We start from the raw sequence: 20967 nt of genomic DNA, 5'->3' as shown, positions 1-20967 counted from the left end.
GTCGTGCCAGGTTGAACAGCCTCCCGACGGACCTGGTGTGTAGATATATGCCATCCGTGGACGTGTCGAAGGCGTAGGACAGGAGCAAGGAGAAGAAGATCCCAAAAAGTGTTGGTGCCAGCACGCAGCCCTGCTTCACACCACTGTTAACTGGGAAGGAGGTTGAGGACGATCCATCAAACAGGACTGTTCCCTTCATATCTGCATGGAAAGAGATTATCATGCTGAGGAGTTTTCGGGGGCAACCGATCTTACTCAGAAGTTCAAAAAGGCCCTTCCTGCAGACCAAGTCAAAGGCCTTGGTGAGGTCGATGAACATCATGTAGAGTGGTTGACCTTCCTCTCTGCTCTTCTCTTGGAGTTGTCGTAGGGAGAAGATCATGTCTGTCGTCGACCTGCCTGCTCTGAAGCCGCACTGTGATTCCGGGTACACACGGTCTGCCAGCAACTGCAGCCTGTTGAGTATGATGCGGGCGTACACTTTACCAACAATACTCAAGAGCGAGATCCCTCTGTAATTATTACAGTCACTGCGGTCGCCCTTATTTTTGTAAAAGGTCACAATTGTGGCATCACGCATGTCTTGGGGGACTACTCCTTCCTCCCAGCAGAGGCAAAAGTAGCTCGTGCAGTGGTTTAATCAATGCTGGTTTTCCACGTTTGATAGCTTCGGGCGGGATGCTGTCACTACTTGGTGCTTTGTCGTTTGGAAGGCAGTCGATTGCTTTGCTGAACTCCTCTAAGGTTCGCACTTTGTCGAGCTCTTCCATGGTGGGCAGATACTTTATGCTGCTGAGGGCTGCATCGGTGACTGACGTTTCTCGGGAGTATAGTTCTGAGTAGTGCTCCACCCATCTGGCCATCTGTTGCCCACGGTCTGTGATCTTCTCTCCCGTCAGGGATTTCAGGGGAGCGACCCCTTTCACTGTAGGGCCTAGAGCCTTCTTGATGCCACTGTACATACCTTGGATGTGTACGGACTCGGCACTGCGCTGGATCCCTTCACACAGTTGTTGCCAGTATTCGTTCGCACACTGTCTAGCGATGCGTTGGGTGTTACTTCGGGCACTTCTGAGAGCAGCAAACGTCCGTTCATTAGGGCATTTTTTGTAAGCTATGAAGGCTTTTTGTTTCTCCTCGATTTGTGGTTCCATCCTTGATAGGTGTGCGTTGAACCAGTCCTGGCTGGGTCGTTCCTTCTTGCCAAACGTTAACATAGCTGTACTGTAGATGGCACCCTTCATGGCGTTCCACTTGGCTGTAGCGTCGTACTCAGGCAGGTCCTGGAGAGCCTTGTTCAGGGCAGACACATACTCCTCCACCTTGGCAGGGACTGACATCTGCGCAGTGTTTATGCGAGGACGTCCTTTTGGTTTTGAGCGGTGTAGCGTGTGTGGCTGTATTCGCACTCTGCTGCTCACAAGGGCATGGTCAGAGTCACAGTCTGCATTGTGGTAGGTTTGGTGGAGAGGACGTTGTTAAGGGCAGAGCGCCTGGTGATGACCAAGTCGAGTTGGTGTCAGTGATGAGATCTGGGGTGTTTCCATGACACTTTGTGTTGTGGCTTACACTTGAAGAAGGTGTTTGTAATGCACAGGCCATGGTAGGTGCATAGCTCGAGCAGTCTCTGGCCGTTTTCGTTGGTCTTTCCAGTGCCATGATATCCGAGGCAGGTAGGCCATGACTCGTGGTCCGCACCTACTCTGGCATTAAAGTCGCCGAGGAGGAATAGTTGTTCTTTTTTCGGGCATCCTTTGATCTGTTCGTCCAGCTGCCCATAGAACTGATCCTTCGCGTCTTCTGATGACGTGAGGGTTGGGGCGTAGACACTGATGATGTTGACAGGACCTGAAGCAGTGGTGAGGCGGATGGACAAGAGACGCTCAGTGCCCCCTGTGGGAGATTCAACCCAGGCCAGGAGATTGTTTTTGATGGCAAAGCCCACTCCGTGTTGACGGGGCTCCTCAGGTTCTCGACCCTTCCAGAAGAAGGTGTAGTTTTCCTCTCTGAGGGAGCCACTAGAGGCGAGCCTGGTTTCCTGGAGGGCAGCTATGCTGTATTTAGTCTGGTGAGTTCTCTATCGTTGATGGCCGTCTTTCTGGTGTCGTCCACTTCTCTGAGGCGTCGGAGATGCCTGTACACATGGTGCGCACATTTCAGCTTGCAAATCGAAGAGCTGGAGTCTTCTTTATTGGTTTCTTGTTTCTTTTGTCTGGTGTGGAATTACCGTCTGCTTGTCATGCTGAACAACACACTGAACTTTAGACACCCACTGGAGCAGGCAGACGATGGCGGGTCAACACCTTATTGACCGGGGGCTGCCCGGCTTGAGGCTGGCGATAGTTGGCCAGTGGGACACGATGATCCCTCCCACCGTCAAAGCTGACCCGTGGCGCCCCTTCCCTACGGCAATCAGGTGGGACTTATAACCCGTAAACTGTCAGCTTCCGTGTTGTTTCCTCACTCAGTAGCGAGACTGGAGTGTCCTCTCTAGGGCGCAAGCCTGGGCGTGGAGTATGGAGATCCTGGGCTGCCCAGACGTCAGGATCCCCCTCACGTCCTTGCTGGTGGGGTCCAAAGGAATGCTAAGCATGACATTTGGCACCAGTTTGGATGCAGGAGCTGCCAGAAGGAGGTCATAGTCGACCCCCAGCCGCCTTAGGGGCTCCACTCCTGATTTTCTGTCTGGGTTTACTCCCGTAGCCTTTCCTTCTCCCGAAGATATCCACAGTGGAGCCATAATCCAATGGATGGGACTTGGTTGGTTTTGAATCAGAGTTTCCTTCTCCTAGATGAACTGCCTGACAAGGCTAACGAGCTTCATCTGCCCGGGTTTCGGGTCAGAATTTCCCTTCTCTTAGACTGGTTGCCTGCCAAGGCTAATGAGCCCAGTCTGCCCACCCAGTTATACCGCCGGGTACTCGGTCGCGCCACACAGCAGGCTCTGTTAAAACAGGGGGCACCGCGTGAAGGTGCTGCTGTGGACACAATAGTGTAGGAGAGGCCATATGCAAGTAACCTCCTGCCCCGCAGAGCGAGACAGTGGTCCTGCGGCGATCACTACACCTGGGAAGGAGAGGCTATGAGAGACGCTTCACTTTCCTTTGGCAAGCGGAACGTCAGGCCCAGGCCCAGGCCTCGCACCCCCCGCAATAGGACTTTAACCTATACTTAACATGGCAATAGGACTTTAATCTGTACTTAACATGGCAATAGGACTTTAATCTGTAACATTTGAACAAAACGTTTTTCAGATCTACCGGAGAGCCCTACCAGTTATAAAGAAGGAATTGATACAACACTGTTAAGAAAAAGCATAGCTTTCATTTTCTGTCCATCTTTTTTAAATGCATATGGTTTAATACTAATCATGATGATAATAACAATAATAATGAGAAGAAGAAGAAGAAAAACATGCAGTAGTAGCTGTATTAGTAGCATAAAATCATTCGACGTTTTGATCCTGTTCAATTAAGTGTGGAACAACAACAAAAGTCAATCTCTCTCTCTCTCTCTCTCTCTCTAGTGAAGACCAGTTTTGATTATTCTCAGAACATTCACTCTGACAGTAGTGCTAGCTTTTTGATCTGTAGATTTGTTTCAAAGAAAAGGTCAAACGGCTTTCTTCTACATTAATGCTAGCAAATTGATCCGTAATTTATTTCTAAGAAAAGGTCAAACAGCTTACTCCAACATTAGTGCTGACAATTTCATCCATCGATTTGTTCCTAAGACAGGTCAAAATTTCAGCTGACGATGTAGTTCTGCAGCCAAGATGTGTAGCCAGTTTGTTTGTGTACGTGCTAATTTTATGAGGAGGGCGGAATATTGCCCAGGGACTCAGGGCGCAGCCACTCTGGGCTATAATTCCTCTAAACAGGCCTACAGTGCAAGAGAAGAAACATTTGCTTAGTCACCAAGACGAAAACAAGGATGTAAAATAACCATGGAATTGCAACAAAACAGACTCAATGCTTTTCTTCTATAATAAATAAACGTAAAAATAAATAAATATTAAATAAAATGTTAAACATGATCTGTCCAGTAAACTGTACATCTTAAGCCCATCATACAAGTGTATGTTTTGCATTTTTTTGTTCAAACCGGATTTTTTCTACTTTTTTAAAAACCCGTATTGGTCCTGATTAGGAAAACATTTCGACTATTCCAGACTTTTGGGGGACAACCTGCAGAAAACGTTCCATGATACCCAATATCGATTGCAAAATGTACAGAAAACGTTAGGAACATACAGTTCTTGCCAGTATATTTCGAAAGTTTTCAGCACATCTTGTAATATATCGGAATCAGTACTGAACAGCTTCCAAAGCTTAGTCTTTTTGTCACCCAAAATACAGCATTAGTCTAAACAGTTTCAAAATGAGAACCAAGAAAAGTAAAGAGAACGGAAAAAGTTAAAAAGGAAAAAGCAGACACTTTGCTACTACTAAGGAAGAGATATTTTAATATCATAAGATATATTTTAATGTCATAAGATAATAAATAATAACATATCCTAATAGAGAGGCTGCATATTATTGTATTAAATCTTTTTATATATTCAAAGGAAAATCATGTAAGAAAAATGAGAATGATAGTTGTAAACTTTTTACCAGTTGCCTTGGGTGAAAACATGTGCAGGGACACACTGCCCCCTCCAGCACTCTGGCCGAATATTGTCACGAGGTTGTGATCTCCACCAAACTGGGCGATATTATTCTGCACCCAGCGCAATGCCAATAACTGGTCGTGTAGACCGAAGTTTCCTGGTACCATATGATCTTCGGTGGATAGGAAACCTGTATCAAATACATATGTGTCATTCCTCACCCTAAATGTAAGTAATTTTAATCTTGGAATTACACCCCGGAAGAAAAGCGTAAATAATGTGATGTTTGTTCATTCGTGTCTATCGAGTATTATATATGCATGTATATTGTTAGAAGTATTAAGATTTTTATACTTATCGTGCATTTTCAACCGCTCGGTGGCCTAATTGGTTAGCGCGTCCACTTCGGATTCGGGAGGTTGCGGGTTCGAACCCAATCCGTGTCATAACAAAGATTTATAACAATGGTTCTAGCCGATGTCTCGCTAGGCGCTCAGCATTAAGATGTTAGTGTTAGGACTGATCGGCCATGTGCCAGGATAATGTGACTGGGTGGGACAGTGCTAGACATCATTATAACCTGTATCACTGCAGATATCGTAGCGATATTACTGACAAATAGTTAAAGCTACGTTAACAATCACACACACACACACACACACACACACACACATTTCTCTGCCGCAGATATAGTATAATCAACTATTTTAAGTGGCGGCGTGCGTATGTGTAGTAGGGGTGGCGGGAGTAGTTATATGCCCGACTGGGGCATAATGGGCTTTACAATTGAAAACAGCTAAATAAATTTATAGGCTTAATGTAATAATTGAATTTAACACGGGAGCATCAGTTGGGATTAATGGAAAAGTAACATGGGTGACGTCACTGTACTGGACAATGGGGGAAAATGAGGAACAGTGTTACTAAATGGCTGACCTCCATTGGGTGGGAGCTTAGGAAAAGTGGTCGAGTTGGCTTCAATACGCGTTACTGTAGGTAGGTAGAAAAAAAGTTTCATATGGAAAGAAGGGTTTTATAGGGAAAAATGGGATGATAGGGACACACAAAACATACACATACACAACCGAACAGAACAGTCACCGTTTGACTTAACTTTCTTCGTCCTTCTCTCCTTCGCACTTTATGTTCTCTTCTTTGTCATCTCGTTTTTGTCTTCCTCTTTTTGTTGTTGCTATATAATAACAAAGGCGTGTTCTACATTTTACTGTTGCTCTAAAATCTTCTCTAATTCTTCCTTTTGTCTCTGTTTAAAATCCTCTACTTGGGGTAAGGAAGGAAAATGTAGTGAAGGTACCAGTAGCGGTATAAATTTTACCAAAGGGAAAGAAAACCGGCTACATCCAATTGAAATTCATTCTCTTCTGGAAGTATGACAGTGTTTGTGCTGGTAGCAATGATAAAATCACTTCTCGTCGCTACCGCAGGGGCACCCCAATACATCGTCTTCTTAGTTTCCGCCATCCGTAAGCTATGTCGTATCGATTCCCTGCTCACTTGATGCTATAGGACCTATATATCGCTACTGAAGCGGATGTGAATGTTCGTGGGACAACACAACAATCACAAAAACCCGAATTCAGATTTCAAAAGCGTAGTGGCAACTTGGCAAATCACGTGGCAATTATCCCACCTACATATAAAGCAGACGAAGACGTTCGACAACTATTCCTGGAAACGAAGTGGTGTTGCAAACCTTTGACAATGCTGGAATCGAAACAGACATTGTTCTTAGCACGAATCTGGTTATTCCCCTTATTCGTGACAAGGATGGATTTAAAACTACTACACAATGGATGTACAGTGGTGCTCGCGTAATCCTGAACCACAAGTATAGCAACGTCATAAACGACGAAACTGGCAGAGGCATTGAAATGATTCTCAAAACGCTGAAGAATTACACAGATATATGGTCGGTATTAACTCTCTAAAGATGAGGCCAGGTCAATGTACATCTTCGCTGTATCACCCCTTTTGTAGAACACGTTACAAAACAACACCAAACTAGGTCCCACCAAGGTCAGTAATCAACGTGAAACACTTTTATAATCGTTGTTTTGAATAGGCAATTTTGACATTCATATCCGGTCAGTAACAACTAAGAATTGCCCCAAAAATATCAGCAAAATCAGGGTGAACTACTTTAGCAATATCAAATTTCAAGTGTATGTTACCAAAACCACACTGAAAAAAAAAAACACTTTAACCCAGGCATCGCTGTCAATGTGTTTACGTATGGCAAATACTTTTATCTGCTGAAGTTATCTCCCCATGATCAACACGAAAGAAGCCATATTGATTTGTTGCAGCTGAGTGAAATGAAAGAATCAGAATATAGCACTACGTAAGGATAAAGAATCTTGATCGACTAACCGCACAACTAGAATAAGGGAAATAAATATTCATGCAGAATTTGCATTCATGTTACTGACTCTCAAGAACTGCTCATTATTCACGAATTTGCCTGTGGTCGTATCAGTGCTAAGAATGTTGGAGCTCAGAATATTAACGTTTTAGACACAGTTGAGTTATCTCTCAGATCGATCGAAGTTACGGCAAAATGGATTCGAGAGTAACTCTTCTCACCAGCACGCATAAGTATGACTGGTAATAATATTCATGGGTTCTCTGCAGCCACTCACTGCTGGGCTTGTGAAGAAACTTTCACTGCAGAGCAAAGCCGGTCCACAGATAAAGAGGAAAGCCCTTTAAGCGATGAAAGTAAAAGTCCTGGATCCAAAGTTCGTGATCATTGTCATATCACTGGAGCGTACAGAGGTGCTACACACAATACATGCAGTTTCCAGTTGAGAATTTACCCTCACAAAACCAAAATCTATGTGGTACTTCATAACCTGCGTGGGTACAATGTGTACTCAGTAGCCACGGCATCAGACACACAGATAATCGTGATGCTGAACACAATGGAAAAACACATCACGTTTCGGCTGGGTCAATTACAGTTCATCGATGAAAAGGAAATCTAATATATTTTGGACAACGTCGCTGTTGCCACGACGATTATTGGGCTTGCCAGATATAGCGATGGGTACACGAGAAACCATGGCCCAACAATGATGTCTGTCAAAGATGCTATTAATAATAGACCAAATGTAATTATTGGAGTTCGAAATTTTGCTGGTGATGCTGATGCAGCTGTAGAAAAGTTATCATTTCCTAATCCTAATTTAAACTTTTGATTTGAAGATCGTTGATTGGTGATTCACTGAGATTTTCATGCGCACTTCATCATTGGTGTTTGGAGAGATGTTCTCACTGTTATACTTGGAGCTAAACACACGGTCACCTTGTTTCGTAAGAATAACTCCAACGATGCATTTGGTGTGTAGGTGCTGCTGGTAAAGTTGAGTTGTCAACGCTGGCTTTGTGGATGCTTGCGTTATTCCATTCACCTTTTACAGAATCGTGTTTGTTATAGTTTATGCAGTATGGAACCAAAACTTTTTAGTACATTCTATGGACGCACACCAACTGCTATTGCAGGACACGTTACTCGGCAAATAGGTACATAATATAGTCTTACTGCACCAAAAGCACTGAAACGTTCTCCAGCAAAATTAACCGGAAATGTCCTTGTGTAATTGACCGAAACGTACTTTGCTCCGATTAATGCGGCCAAACACAACAATATTTCAGTCACATTAACATTATCCAAGTCAGATTTGACATAAATGCAAAAGAATGGTGAAATATTTATACTCCTTGCAGCCATTCCAGAATCGTTGGCAGTAGCGGATTCAGCAGTTGCAAAAGTTGCAGCGTTAGGGACTGTCGGAATTCCGTCATGAAAGGCTTTCAAAAAAGCGGTCTGAGGCTACATAAAAAAGAAGAGGCCTTCGATTGCCAGACACGAGTCGCCGATACCTTTAGGCAGAGGTCTTTATTTAAAATGTCGCAGATGATAACGCCGTCCATTTAACCATTGACCAGTCTTGATTTACTCGCGATGGCACAATCAGTCTACCATGTTCGTTGTGTTTTATGCGAGATGCACTTGCATGGATGGTGCCACGCACACAGGAAACATCATCGTCAATCCGTATTTAACAGCATGCCCTAGTTCTCAATGCAACTCCTCATTTTATTTTTATTCGTATAGATTTCCACCGCCAGTTCAAGTTAAGTATTTTTCCAAGCAGGGTAAACAGCCGTTGTTTCATTCGATTACGGTTGTTTGCCATCATTTTCTCATTGAAGCCTTGCATGTACTGAAGAGTTCACCAACGATAGAAATACTCATTTTTTCATGTACTGAAGACTTTACCAATGATAGAAATACTTATTTGTTTTAAATGCATATTTCACACTAAAGTATGGTTGATGTTATACAACAATGTAAATTAACATTTATGGACATTACTCAGCTCGCTGATACGGTGCTGATTTAGATCTGAGCCGATTTTCCACAAAAGAGGATTTGACTGAGTTTACCAGCAATGTTATTTTCGTCGATCATAGTGGTATACGGAAAACGTAAGGCTCAGACATTAAAGATATTATTGTCAAACTGAACTGTGATTTTGTTGTAGAAAACCTGGCTGAGCTAATTGATAACGGTAAAATAAAATAACAGCGATGTGTCGCTTACGATGAACAAAGAGTGTGTTGATACAGTTAACAGTTTGATAAGACAATACGTACAAGAAGAATTCATGTACGCACCCTCACCACAACACGTAGTAACTTTTTGGGGCACAAGTATAAGGATACTAATCAAAGAAGGGTAGGTAAGCATCAACTTAGTAACATTATCGAAAGATCGACTTATTTTCAGTTATCTTCATGGAAATAGATTTGAATGTGCTAAACGTCATATTAAAAGTGCGCTAATCCGGTTCATACTTTCTCATTGTAACGGAACTAGCGGTGGGTGGTGTATAATGGAATTGTTAATAAATAATCGATTACATATTGTTCCTGACCTTGTACCACCAGTATCGTGTGTTGACAACTCAGGTACTGTTACATATATTTTTGCATTTACAGTACCAAGATGATGAACTTCAGCTTGAAGCATTCAATGTTTATCCAGAAGGACACTTAGCCGTCTTTGGTGTTTGTGTTTACGATTAAATTATATCATTAACATTATATACGGCCTGGGTTCTGACCACGGTGATTAGGTTGCCGAATTTACCACTGACGGGGTGTTGGATCAGCTGTCAGCGGATGATAACGTCGACGGTGATTTTGTTCCACTTGATATTGAATATCTGCTTCAGAACAGTGTTACCGGACCCTCGTATACGCTGAAATATAATCTTGATATGGGTCAAGAAGAAATTGACTCGTTGCAATCACCCTGATGTGCCGTTACCAATACGAAACCATTTTCGCAATCATCGAAAAGCACACACCCAAACGTTTACTGCATCACTTGATGAAACAACACTCCGGGATTGTTTCTATAACAGCAAAGTGATATTCTCTGTTTTATCCACAACAGTTACGTTCAGCAATGAATGTTTTACACCAACATCGACTAAATTAAGTCAAAAAAGATCTGGACTATTATTCAACATGGATGCATCTACTCGAGTGAAGTTATTTTGCGATGAAGATAATTAGATGTAAAAGTTTCTGGTGCAATTAGTGTGTCTTTGTATGAGATGTGTGCCAAATCGCCAGAGCGCACGATCGACGGAGATTTAAGTATTCCCGCGGCAGAGGGTTTTTATAACTGCATGACAATCTTGCCAGTAGACGAGGTTAATTAGCTAGAAGTGCTCGTGTGTATTGCTCCTGTACGTGATGATGTGAGTGGACAAGGTGTGTCTGTCACGTAATTAAAATACGTGATTGTTTTAATACAAAATGAATGACGGACCCTCGGTCTTACCGACGTAAGAAATAATGGAAGCGAAGCAGCAGCTGCGAAATGAAATCGAAAACGAAAACCAAGCAAATCGCAAATAAAAACGGTCGTGTTTAGTCATAGAAGTTATGTGCGGTCTTGCAGCGGCAGCTACTGTTGATTTTGGTGTGACTTGACTTAAGAAAGCACCAACTATCATAGATGAACCAGCGTGTATTATTGTCAGAGATATATCGATAGTAATTCCCGAATACACGAATAGTCTGAAATACTCAGGGCCTCACAAAATAGTCTCAATATGATCAGTAAATTGTACTCGGCTGAAACTGAAGATAAAATAATCAGTGCAGCTGCGTTTGAGATTGTACTGGTAGAAATGGAAAATTACAGACAACTGCGAGCACAAATAAAACAATGCTGATTTACAGCCACAAAAGTCAAATAATCATCACGCAGAGAACTTCTTTTCGATCTGAAAAATATTATATCGCAGTGTCTATATTGATCGCTACTGTAGGCTTGCCAAAAATAATACACTGTGAGGAGTTTTCCTTTCTACAATTACAAACAGCGTCTATATGTTTTATTACCCACGTAGTGTAAAAGGCTGGCCTTTTGCCCTTGTTCTGAAAGCCTTAGGGTACTTCTATCCGGACAAGACTGTACCCCACATGACTTAATCACTCACGTCTCTTGGTGCAAGCATCCCCGTAGAGTAATTCACTAGCAGGCAACGCTCGTGTGTAGGCTAAATTGTCTTAGGGAGCAGAGACGTGGACGGGTGGAAGGGTTCTAAAGGGGGCTTGAAAGAAAAGTGTGATACTACTGCCATTACGCTGCCATTGTCTATTAGTATACATAAATTTAATTTTCATCATTAAAAGGATTTTGCAATATTTTCGACGAGAAAGTAAGATGAACCAAACATGTGAAATGAAATAGCGTGCATAATGTAGCTTTTGGTTGGAAAGGATTGTATTCTTTCACGCTTTAGTCATTGTTTGATACGATTATTTTATTAGCTTTCTGTGCACCATATATCATAAACAGAACTTGTAATAAACAGATCGCAGCACTTGCTTGTTTGGACCTGTTATAAACCTAAAGGTCTCGCCCAACAAATTTAAAACAGTCTGGTTTCGTGCAGCAGATTTGAAAACAATGCACGTTTATGTCCTCCCCCCCCCCCCCAACTCCGATTGACTGAGAGACTGACCTAGAGCGCCCAAGCGGTAGTTCGTGGTGACGACAACCACCCCGTACATAGCCAGTATCCTCCCGTCATACTCCGCCCCCGACCCGTACTTGTAGGATCCTCCGTGTATCCACACCATCACTGGGTACCTATTAATCGCCGCCCGGTCAATCTGAAACAGATATGAGTTGTATATCTTGATGCGAAGAATAGGAAAGTACCTGTACAAAAAGGTTCTGGTCTTGATGCGAAGAATAAGAAAGTACCTATACAAATAGGAGTTGTATGTCTTGATGCGAAGAATAGGAAAGTACCTATACAAAAAGGTACTGGTCTTGATGCGAAGAATAGGAAAGTACCTATACAAATATGAATTGTATGTCATGATGCGAAGAATAGGAAAGTACCTATACAAAAAGGTACTGGAACATTAAAGTATTTGAATGCAGATATGCAGGAATTTTCGCATTTCATTCTCCAATACCCGATCCATAGACCGTATTTACACGAGGTATGTGTACTGTCAGACCACTCTGAAGCAGGGCTACCAACGCTTGTGCTCTTACATCATGTAACATCTTATTTTCTAGAGGAGAATTTCTTCAGTCCCATTAATTTGTGTCCTGGTGCAACTTCTCCATACGTGACTCTCAAATACGGGATGTTTATTTTTGAATTGTGTGGGAACATAAGACGGTTACTCAGACCGCGACTAATAAAAGTATTAGGACAGAACTTTAAGTAAAAGTATTACGATTGAAATTTATTCTAAATTGTATCAAAAGTAATTTTTCATTAAATTATATTGAAAATAATTTTCCACTAAAATATATGGAGATAAAATTTGTATATCTGTGTAATATAACTGTATGCTATTTTATAAAGATCGCACTTTCAAGCAGGTGCAGAAACCCATACAAAATATACAATACATTTCGCTCGTAACTAAATGTCAACATTTATCAGCACAAAGTACATTTTGCTCGTAACTAAAAATCAACAATTGTCAGCACGAAATACATTTATCTCGTATCTAAATGATGTCATCAATTTAGATTTGGAGGGAATCTGCAGAACATGCTAATTATTAATATATCAATATTGGATGCGTTGCGCAGATGGTACACACGATCGCCATGGAAAAGTTAAAAAGGGCATGTTCTCATAAACATTGAGCAAACGAAAAACTGTATAAATAGCGAATCAGGCTTACGAAGAATTAATTCGTTGCTCCAGTCAGAATAGCTCTGTCTTTTCCTTTCAGCGATTCCGTACCTCATTCCCCAAGATGTAGTCGTATCGTCACGATTATTGTGACACCCTTGTTATGATAAAACGCATCTCATAACAAAAGCTTCAAGCTAGGGTGACTAAACTACGTAAGAAAACGCCTTCGTATGTATTGAACTCTGACCCGTAAAGCTTTATTATTCACATGAATCAATAGGTCGTCACTCATTTAACCAATACTAGAATTTGAGTATATTCTGATTTATTCTGGACCGAAACATTTACATGTTTCATATATTGATAAAAATGAACTCACAGGAAAACTTTTTTCCCCCTTTATTTTTACATATTGTTTTATTTATTGAACATAACACTTTTGACAAGATCCTGTTTTGTTTGACTGAGTTTTCTCTTCCGATTTCACTATTTAAACCCATTAACACAGAAAATCTTACCTGACCAATGGGATAATAGAATTAGAATGCGCTCAGATTTTTCCGACAATGATAGAAGAAAAAAATACACAAGCATTACGACAGTAGTCGTCATTGCAAGTGTATTTTCCATGTTTACCAAACGATCGCACATTGCACATTATCCTTGCTTTCATTACGGGCGACTCGACAGTGATAATATATTCTAGGCTAAAACATCCGAAGTTTCTTTTTTAAGCTTGAAATCACTTAGGAAATTTCTTTTCCTGAAAACTACGACCCTTGCGGGTTTATCTTAGATTTATCGCTTGAGAAGGTGTTGACATCAGCGATAGTATTACATAGCAGTGCACATGCCATCAAAAAGGCCCTATTCTGTTATACAACTATGTTGTTTGTTACGACTATATGGTCACACACTTATGTAACAGAAAAGAAGCAAAACCAACAAGTTTATAAAATTCAACTAACAATTTAAATATTAATGTGATAACTGAAAAATGTGAGATGAACTTACAGAATAATGAAGTGAATCCAAATTTGTCCTTGTAAAGCTCTTGGAATGTCCTAAACGAGTGAGAAGTCCCATATAATTTCAATACCGGAAATGGACCCAATATGACAGCAAATACTATTGATTTACGAAGTACTAAGTCACGACATACTATATTCACATGACCTTACGCAATCAATGGGGACGCCACAGAATACTTCTCCAAACTTCCATATCCCATCAGTTACTGAGAAACTACGCCATATGCGCCGTTATAAGTCTTATTATTACGATAAGTATTACTAATTCTTAACACGTAACTAAACAACGATGTATAGATCCAACGTGATCTGTGTTATCAAGAGAGCCAAATTACGGACAGTTTATAACAAAAAATATTCTATACAGTTTACGACCATGAATAACATTTGCGGAATTTAAATAAAATCATATAGCATACGTTACAGAAAATATAGATATACATAAGAAGTTCTTGCAACGAACTTCCTGTCTGATGTAAAGTTTACGTCTTTGCTCAAAATGTGTGAATTGGCATTATTTATTTTCATCGTTAACTTTATTTAGCTTAATCGACAATCGCGGAGCCGCAAACAGCATCATAACTTGAGGCAACTTGTTTACTTTTCACTTCAGTTTTGTTAGTTTTATTGTAGCGGGGTGTTGGGGGGTAGTTTTGTCTTTTGTAAGGTGGGGGAGGGACTTTGAGATCGTGGCCTGAATATTCCTTGCACAGTGACAAAAACAGAAAAAGGCACGGCTGACACAGTCTACACAAATCACAATCATAATTGTTTTTCTTGTCACATTATGAAAAACGAGACATTAGGCTAGACAACTAATCATCATCCCAGTGGAGTTAGGTATACCTCAGTCCTGAAAAGATAATGTATTCCTCGGCTTTCAGTATCCCTGCCTAAACCAAACACCGATGCTAGATTCCATTTATCTTCGCATCTATAAAGGACATTTGTACATATGGCACATACACACGAGTACGTATCTAGGGTGTGCAATCATTTGTATGAATGAGTGTAGGTAGATACAACTACTGTGTCAATCCATTTGTATAAATGAAAGTAGGCAGATACAACTACTGTGTAAATTCATTTGTTTAAATAAGAGTAGGTAGATACAAATACTGTGTAAATTCATTTGTATAAAGAAGAGTAGGTAGATACAACTACTATGTAAATTCATTTGTATAAATAAGAGTAGGTAGATACAAATACTGTGTAAATTCATTTGTATAAATGAGAGTAGGTAGATACAACTACTGTGCAAATTCATTTGTATAAATAAGAGTAGGTAGATACAAATACTGTGTAAATTCATTTGTATAAATAAGTGTAGGTAGATACAAATACTGTGTAAATTCATTTGTATAAATGAGTGTAGGTAGTTACACCTACTGTGTAAATTCATTTGTATAAATGAGTGTAGGTAGTTACACCTACTGTGTAAATTCATTTGTATGAATGAGTGAAAGTAGTTATAGTTACTGTGTAAATTCATTCGTATGAATGAGTATAGGTAGTTACAGCTACTGCGTGGAGGTATTTTTATGAATGAGTTTACGTAGTTACAGTTACTGTGTATATTCATTGTATTGGTAAGAATATGCTTGAATGTGAATATTTGCAAAGTGTTTACATATATACCACTTTATCTATGTATCGGCGTCGTATTTGTAGCTTTTCTGACAATAATACCTGCTATGTTATCAATCTATCTGTCTATCTATCTATCTATCTATCTATCTATCTATCTCAAAGGGATCATAAGAGCAGTTCATACATTGGGTGCGTAAACATTTAGGTAGAGACAATCCTCGCTTGTGCTGTTGTAATCGGGTCCGAAGCTATACCTGTAGAAAGAACGAAAGGCTATGAAGTATAACACAATCTACTAAAGAAACATTATAAGATGATGTGTCTGAAATATTTTAAATGTATTTACTTTAGTACTGACACATTTCCAAAGTCTATATATTTCATTATGTGTACATGTGAGTTTCATCACTTTGCAACACACATCGTGACCAAGCTACATTTAGCGCAAATTTAAAATTGTTAAAGTTACGGCACCTTCACGCACATTTATGACTTGATCACATTAAGTTATTACTGAACATTTCATAGCGTCTAAGCTACCTTTCATGCACAAGTAAGTCAAATAATTTAGTGAAGTGTGAAATTTCTGTCACAATCCCCAGTTTGGGGCCTGATTATGTAACACCTAACTTACGAAACCTTTGTTCCTGCAAGTTAGGTTGAACTTGTCACGAAATATATAATCAGAAACTATGTAATGGTATGACAAATATTCCAAAAACATTTATTAAATACAGCCTATAATGGTGATGATATGAAACGAATACATATACAACTTAGTAGTGAAAGATGGGACACAACTTGACATCCTAAGTCAAAATTTAACTTATTGGAACATTGGAGTGTCATCACAAACGTTCCTAACTCTCGGAATAGCCCAGAAGAGGTTGGTTTAGAGCATGCAGACATTAAAGGAGGACTGATCCACAGGCAAACATTCTGACTTATTCATAAAACACACATGGTGCAATATAGACAGCTTTCCAAAGGAAGCTTGTGTTTTCACTCATATCAACAAAGAAAGACGAAAGAGACAAACAGTGAATATAATTACAGCTTCAGGAACCAGAGTGGTTGAGGACAGGCTGGAGAGGGCCGGGTGGCCATCAGCTGTCGCGGTCTCCACGAATGTTTGGGTACCGGATGGGAAAACCTGAGGTTTCCAGTCGGGGGCTCTGCATACGGTATTCCCTGGAATATCCCAATATTGTGTACGGAAAGTCTGGACAGGTTGTTTTGACGTAGATCCATACGATATCCAACGATGTCACCGTTCACTGTTGTGATGACTACAGTCATGTTGCTCTCTGTACACACAGACTCCATAAAAAGCACGGAAACAAGAAAAAAATAGAAATAATGCATCATATGTCCATTAACGTCGAACCCTTGATCAACAACTGAAGAATAGACAATCAATGGATTCAAAAGGCAAAATAATAAAATCCGCGTGATTGTTGGAAGGTCAAAATATGATAACATGAATGTCTCCATCTACCGGCTTATCTTTCCTCCGAAAGCTGATAAGCAGGATAAGCAGAGTGTGTCAAACGAAAATGCATCGTCTGCATAAAATGTGGCGACGTTTGCCTGTTTTATTCAATATATCTCGTATCCCCTTAATGAACAAATTTTAATTTGTGTTAAATTCATATAAAAACAATTACGTTCACCAAAACTCAGCCAGACTTGCGCCAGTGTAGAGCTCTCCGTGGAAATCGATGAAAAATGCATACGAAATGTTTCTTATTTTACATGATCTCAGTAGTGAAGGGGGACGATTCACAGACAAGGCGACTTTAGTGTTAAATTGGGGTAGTTGTACCCTGAGGTCAAGGGGAATATATTATGGGAAATTTAACATGAGTGTTTCCATTGTCCTTTGTTAGATCCAATCATCCATAAAATCTATCATTGTTCCAAGACAGTCTCAAATCATCCATATAATCTATATGTCAAGGTGTGGGCCTGTATAGGGACAATTGATTGGGCCTGTGTAGGGAATATAGCAATACGAGGGGAATTTAACATAGGGATGTAAAGCGACAATGGATTGGGACATTCTAGGGACAAGGGGACCTTGAACATGGATGGGCCTGTCTTGGGACAATGGGGAAATTGTATAGGGCTGGTCGAGGGACAAGGGTGGTAGAGGGCCGAACACAACAGAGACAAACATATACCAATACAACCCCGAAATTTATATATAAAGTATTACCTATGTCTGAAATTATTTTGGCGGTGTTCACAAATTTGCATAATTGTAATGATGCTACAAATAGCTATAATTAAGGAAAAGACCAACGCCAAAACTGATGTGACTAAAAGTAACGCTAAAATTACAAAATTGTCACAGAATTTAACGGAGACAAAACATATCCCAGAATATTAGGTTGCACTGGTTTAGACTAAAATGGATAAACCTAGTATACATTTATAGCTTCAACTTGTGTGACGATTTTATGGAAAACCTAGTATATATGTATAGCCTCAACTTGTGGAAATTTCTGTGTGTAAAACCTAATATATATTTATACCTATAACGTGTAGAAATTCCTATGGAGAAAACCAAGTCTATATTTATAGACTCAAACTTTCTACCTTCAATGACGTCATTTTACTGGACACTAGGGGAATAATGGCAACAGCGTTGCAATTGGCTGACCTGAATACGCGCTACTGTAAGTAGGTAGGTTGGTGAAATAAATTTGATAGGGATTAATGGAGTTTTATTTGGACAAACAAAAAAAACATTATCTACTATAAACATGAAGGTGAGAAAATGACCCATTATCTGATATCAACACAGAGGGAAGAAAAAAAAACATTATATACTGTTATGTATATTTAATTTAATTTATATTTGATTTAATTTAATTGATTTTTGTTAGTCTTCACTTTTTTAATATATTGTGATGTAACTTTTTGGGGGACTTGCCATTGTCATGAAATTCAGTTCAGCTCTGTCTGACTTCACTTTAAAGAACAAAACAATTAATAATATAATTTTTTTTCATCTATGCTGACCTAGTCCCTGACCATGAAAAAGAAACAGTAAGAGTTGAAGTAAACAACTTTTTTAATTGTTTTCTTTCTCAGAGTAAGAATCATAAAGTGAAATCGAGGTCATACTTGGAGTACGTTACAAATACCATGTATCAATTAGGTTTGTTCCAGAGGATTGACCCAAATGAGGGCATCTATTTTGCGTTGTAGCTAGATTTATTATTGATGTTTTGAGAAAGAATACTCATTACTTGCCTTAACAATGTTTGACCTATTTTTCTTACGGTTCAGACTGTCGATAGAACAATGTACATTTTGGAGCTGCTTTTTTATTCTTATGTTTCCTGCCCTTAGATTTGTGAAAACTTTGCAACATTGTTTGTAGCGTGTTCTGCCAAACACAGGACATCTCTTAAATTTGGAATATACAGCAAATGTAAAGCAGTCAGAGGACAAATAATATCACACTACGTTTTTTAATGAAATTGATAAAATGAATGAAAACAACGAAAACAATGAACATTTTTCACATAGAATGTATGGTTGACTTCATTGTCTTTGTCCTGGGGTTTTTCGTTACCATTCTTTATTTCATTCTGTAATGCTCATTCTGTCTGTCCATCTCTCAAAACATCAGTCTGTGGACTTACTGTCTCCCAGTACAGTAACACTTGTGTGCGTGCGTGCGTAAGTATGTGTGTGTGCGTGTGTTATCTTTCGCTTACACACATATCGCTTGGACAAAAATTTAATAAACAAAGAAATAGCAACCATTGACGTAAACCATTTAATTTCACGGTGTAGGTGTATGTCATCGTTCTAAATTTTTCTGCAAGTCACTTTTGAGGCTACTGGACTGTAAAAAAATAATCTTCATGACGTACTAAACGAATTTTTTTCTTCCCTAGTCAGAATTACTGCCGCTTTTTTCTCTCTCAGTCTCTTAGTCTCAACCTTTAATGCAAATGGTATTAGATATCAGACAATCATACTTCAAGATTTTGAAAAGTATTGTGTGACACGGATCGTCTTTTTCCCTTGGTGTCTGCTTTCTCCTTAGAAAAGTGTCATCACTTCAACTTGATTACAAACTACGACTAAGTTTACTCACTATTTGAACTATTTACATTTAACTGTGTAGGTGTAAGCCTTCGTTCACTTTTCTGGAAGTGCGTTTTTGTGTCTCTCAAATGTCACAATAATTTTACGGGACGAACGAATTTCTTTTGGGCTAAATCAGGACTCACCTGGTTTTGTGACAGAAATGAAGGACACTGATTAAGGCTCGCTCATGTCGTCTTCAAACGGATTAGAGCTATGACTTCAGCTCCTCTGTGTGTGTGTGTGTGTGTGTGTGTGTGTGTATGCGCGTGTATGTAAGTGTATGTGTGAGCACGTACGTTTGTGTGTGGTTGTTTTTTATTTTAGCAAAAAGCCCTCTTCCTTGCACAATGTTGACAGTATATAATGTATTTTTCTTTCTTTCTTTTCTTCGCTCTGTGTTCATAGTAGATATTGGGGTTATTTTCTTCTTTTCTGTGATGATAATAGACATCGTTTGTTTTTCTTCTTTACTGTGTTGATAGCAAATGCAGTTTTATTTTCTCCCCTTCTATGTTGATAGTAGATAATGTTATTTTCTCCTTAACTGTGTGCTAATAGTAGATAATGTTTTTGTTTTTTCTTTCTTAATTTTGTGTTGATAGTAGATAATGGTTTTTCTTCTTCCATTCTGTGTTGATAGTAAAAAATGGGTTATTGTTCTTCCCTCTGTGTTGATAGTTCATAATGGTTTCATTTCTCCCCTCTGTGCTGATAGTAGATAAAGTTTTTTTTCTTCCTCTGTGTTAATAGTAGATAATGGGTTATTCTTTCTGCCCTCTTTGTTCATAGTATAATATGGTTTTTGCCTTCCATTTCTGTTGATAGTAGATGTGTGTGTGTATGTGTGCACGCGTACGTTTGTATGTATGTATGTATGTGTGTGTGCACGCAAACGTGTGTGTGTGTGTGTGTATGTGTGTTTCTTTTATATCTTAACAAACAAAACTTGTCCCTGCTCAATGTGTCTGTCTTTTCCATCAACAAAAAACATATCCCTTAACAAAAAAGTGTGTCTACGTGTTTTTGTATGCACGCGTTGGTTTGTGTGTGTGCATTTTTGTTTGTGTGCGTGCACGTACGTTTGTGTGTGTGCGTGCGTGCCTGTGCGTGCGTGCACGTGAGCGCGTGAGCGCGCGCGTGTGTGTGTGTGTTTCCCTTAAGAAAGCCCTTACCCCTACACTAAAGGATGTTTGTGACTGTGGAGTAGTGTGACTATAAACACTAACACATATGCTGGCTGCCTGAAGAGAGTCTTAATAAACGGTCCAGAGGTCAGACGAGACGAAGTTTGAGGAAGAGAATAAAACTTGTGAGATGCCCTTTATGTTAACTGAATGGTGTTGTTTAAAAAATAAACAAAGGCCGTTTTCTGGTCCTCACCTGTCTCAAAAAGATTAACGTTCTTGCCCCC

General features: G+C 39.8%; 1 protein-coding gene across 1 annotated transcript in view; it reads right to left on the bottom strand.

Annotated features, from left to right (window-relative positions):
- Window positions 1–16896, bottom strand: part of LOC149796298 (neuroligin-4, X-linked-like) — a 39376-nt gene extending 22480 nt beyond the window's left edge. Inside the window, exons 1-5 of the mRNA XM_089960205.1 lie at window positions 16501–16896; window positions 15631–15700; window positions 11680–11830; window positions 4614–4799; window positions 3689–3882 (exon numbers count right to left, since the gene is read on the bottom strand). Coding sequence (XP_089816331.1) covers window positions 3689–3882; window positions 4614–4799; window positions 11680–11830; window positions 15631–15700; window positions 16501–16814 — 915 coding nt within the window. The 5' untranslated portion in view covers window positions 16815–16896. The remainder of the gene's footprint in view (window positions 1–3688; window positions 3883–4613; window positions 4800–11679; window positions 11831–15630; window positions 15701–16500) is intronic.
- Window positions 16897–20967: the final 4071 nt, after the last annotated feature.

This window comes from Sinohyriopsis cumingii, chromosome 6 (assembly GCF_028554795.1).
Source record: "Sinohyriopsis cumingii isolate HCF-2022 chromosome 6, ASM2855479v2, whole genome shotgun sequence".
Classification (NCBI taxonomy): Eukaryota; Metazoa; Mollusca; class Bivalvia; order Unionida; family Unionidae; genus Sinohyriopsis; species Sinohyriopsis cumingii.
The sequence above is the reverse complement of the archived record's forward strand: the minus strand, read 5'-3'. Positions and strand labels throughout refer to the sequence as shown.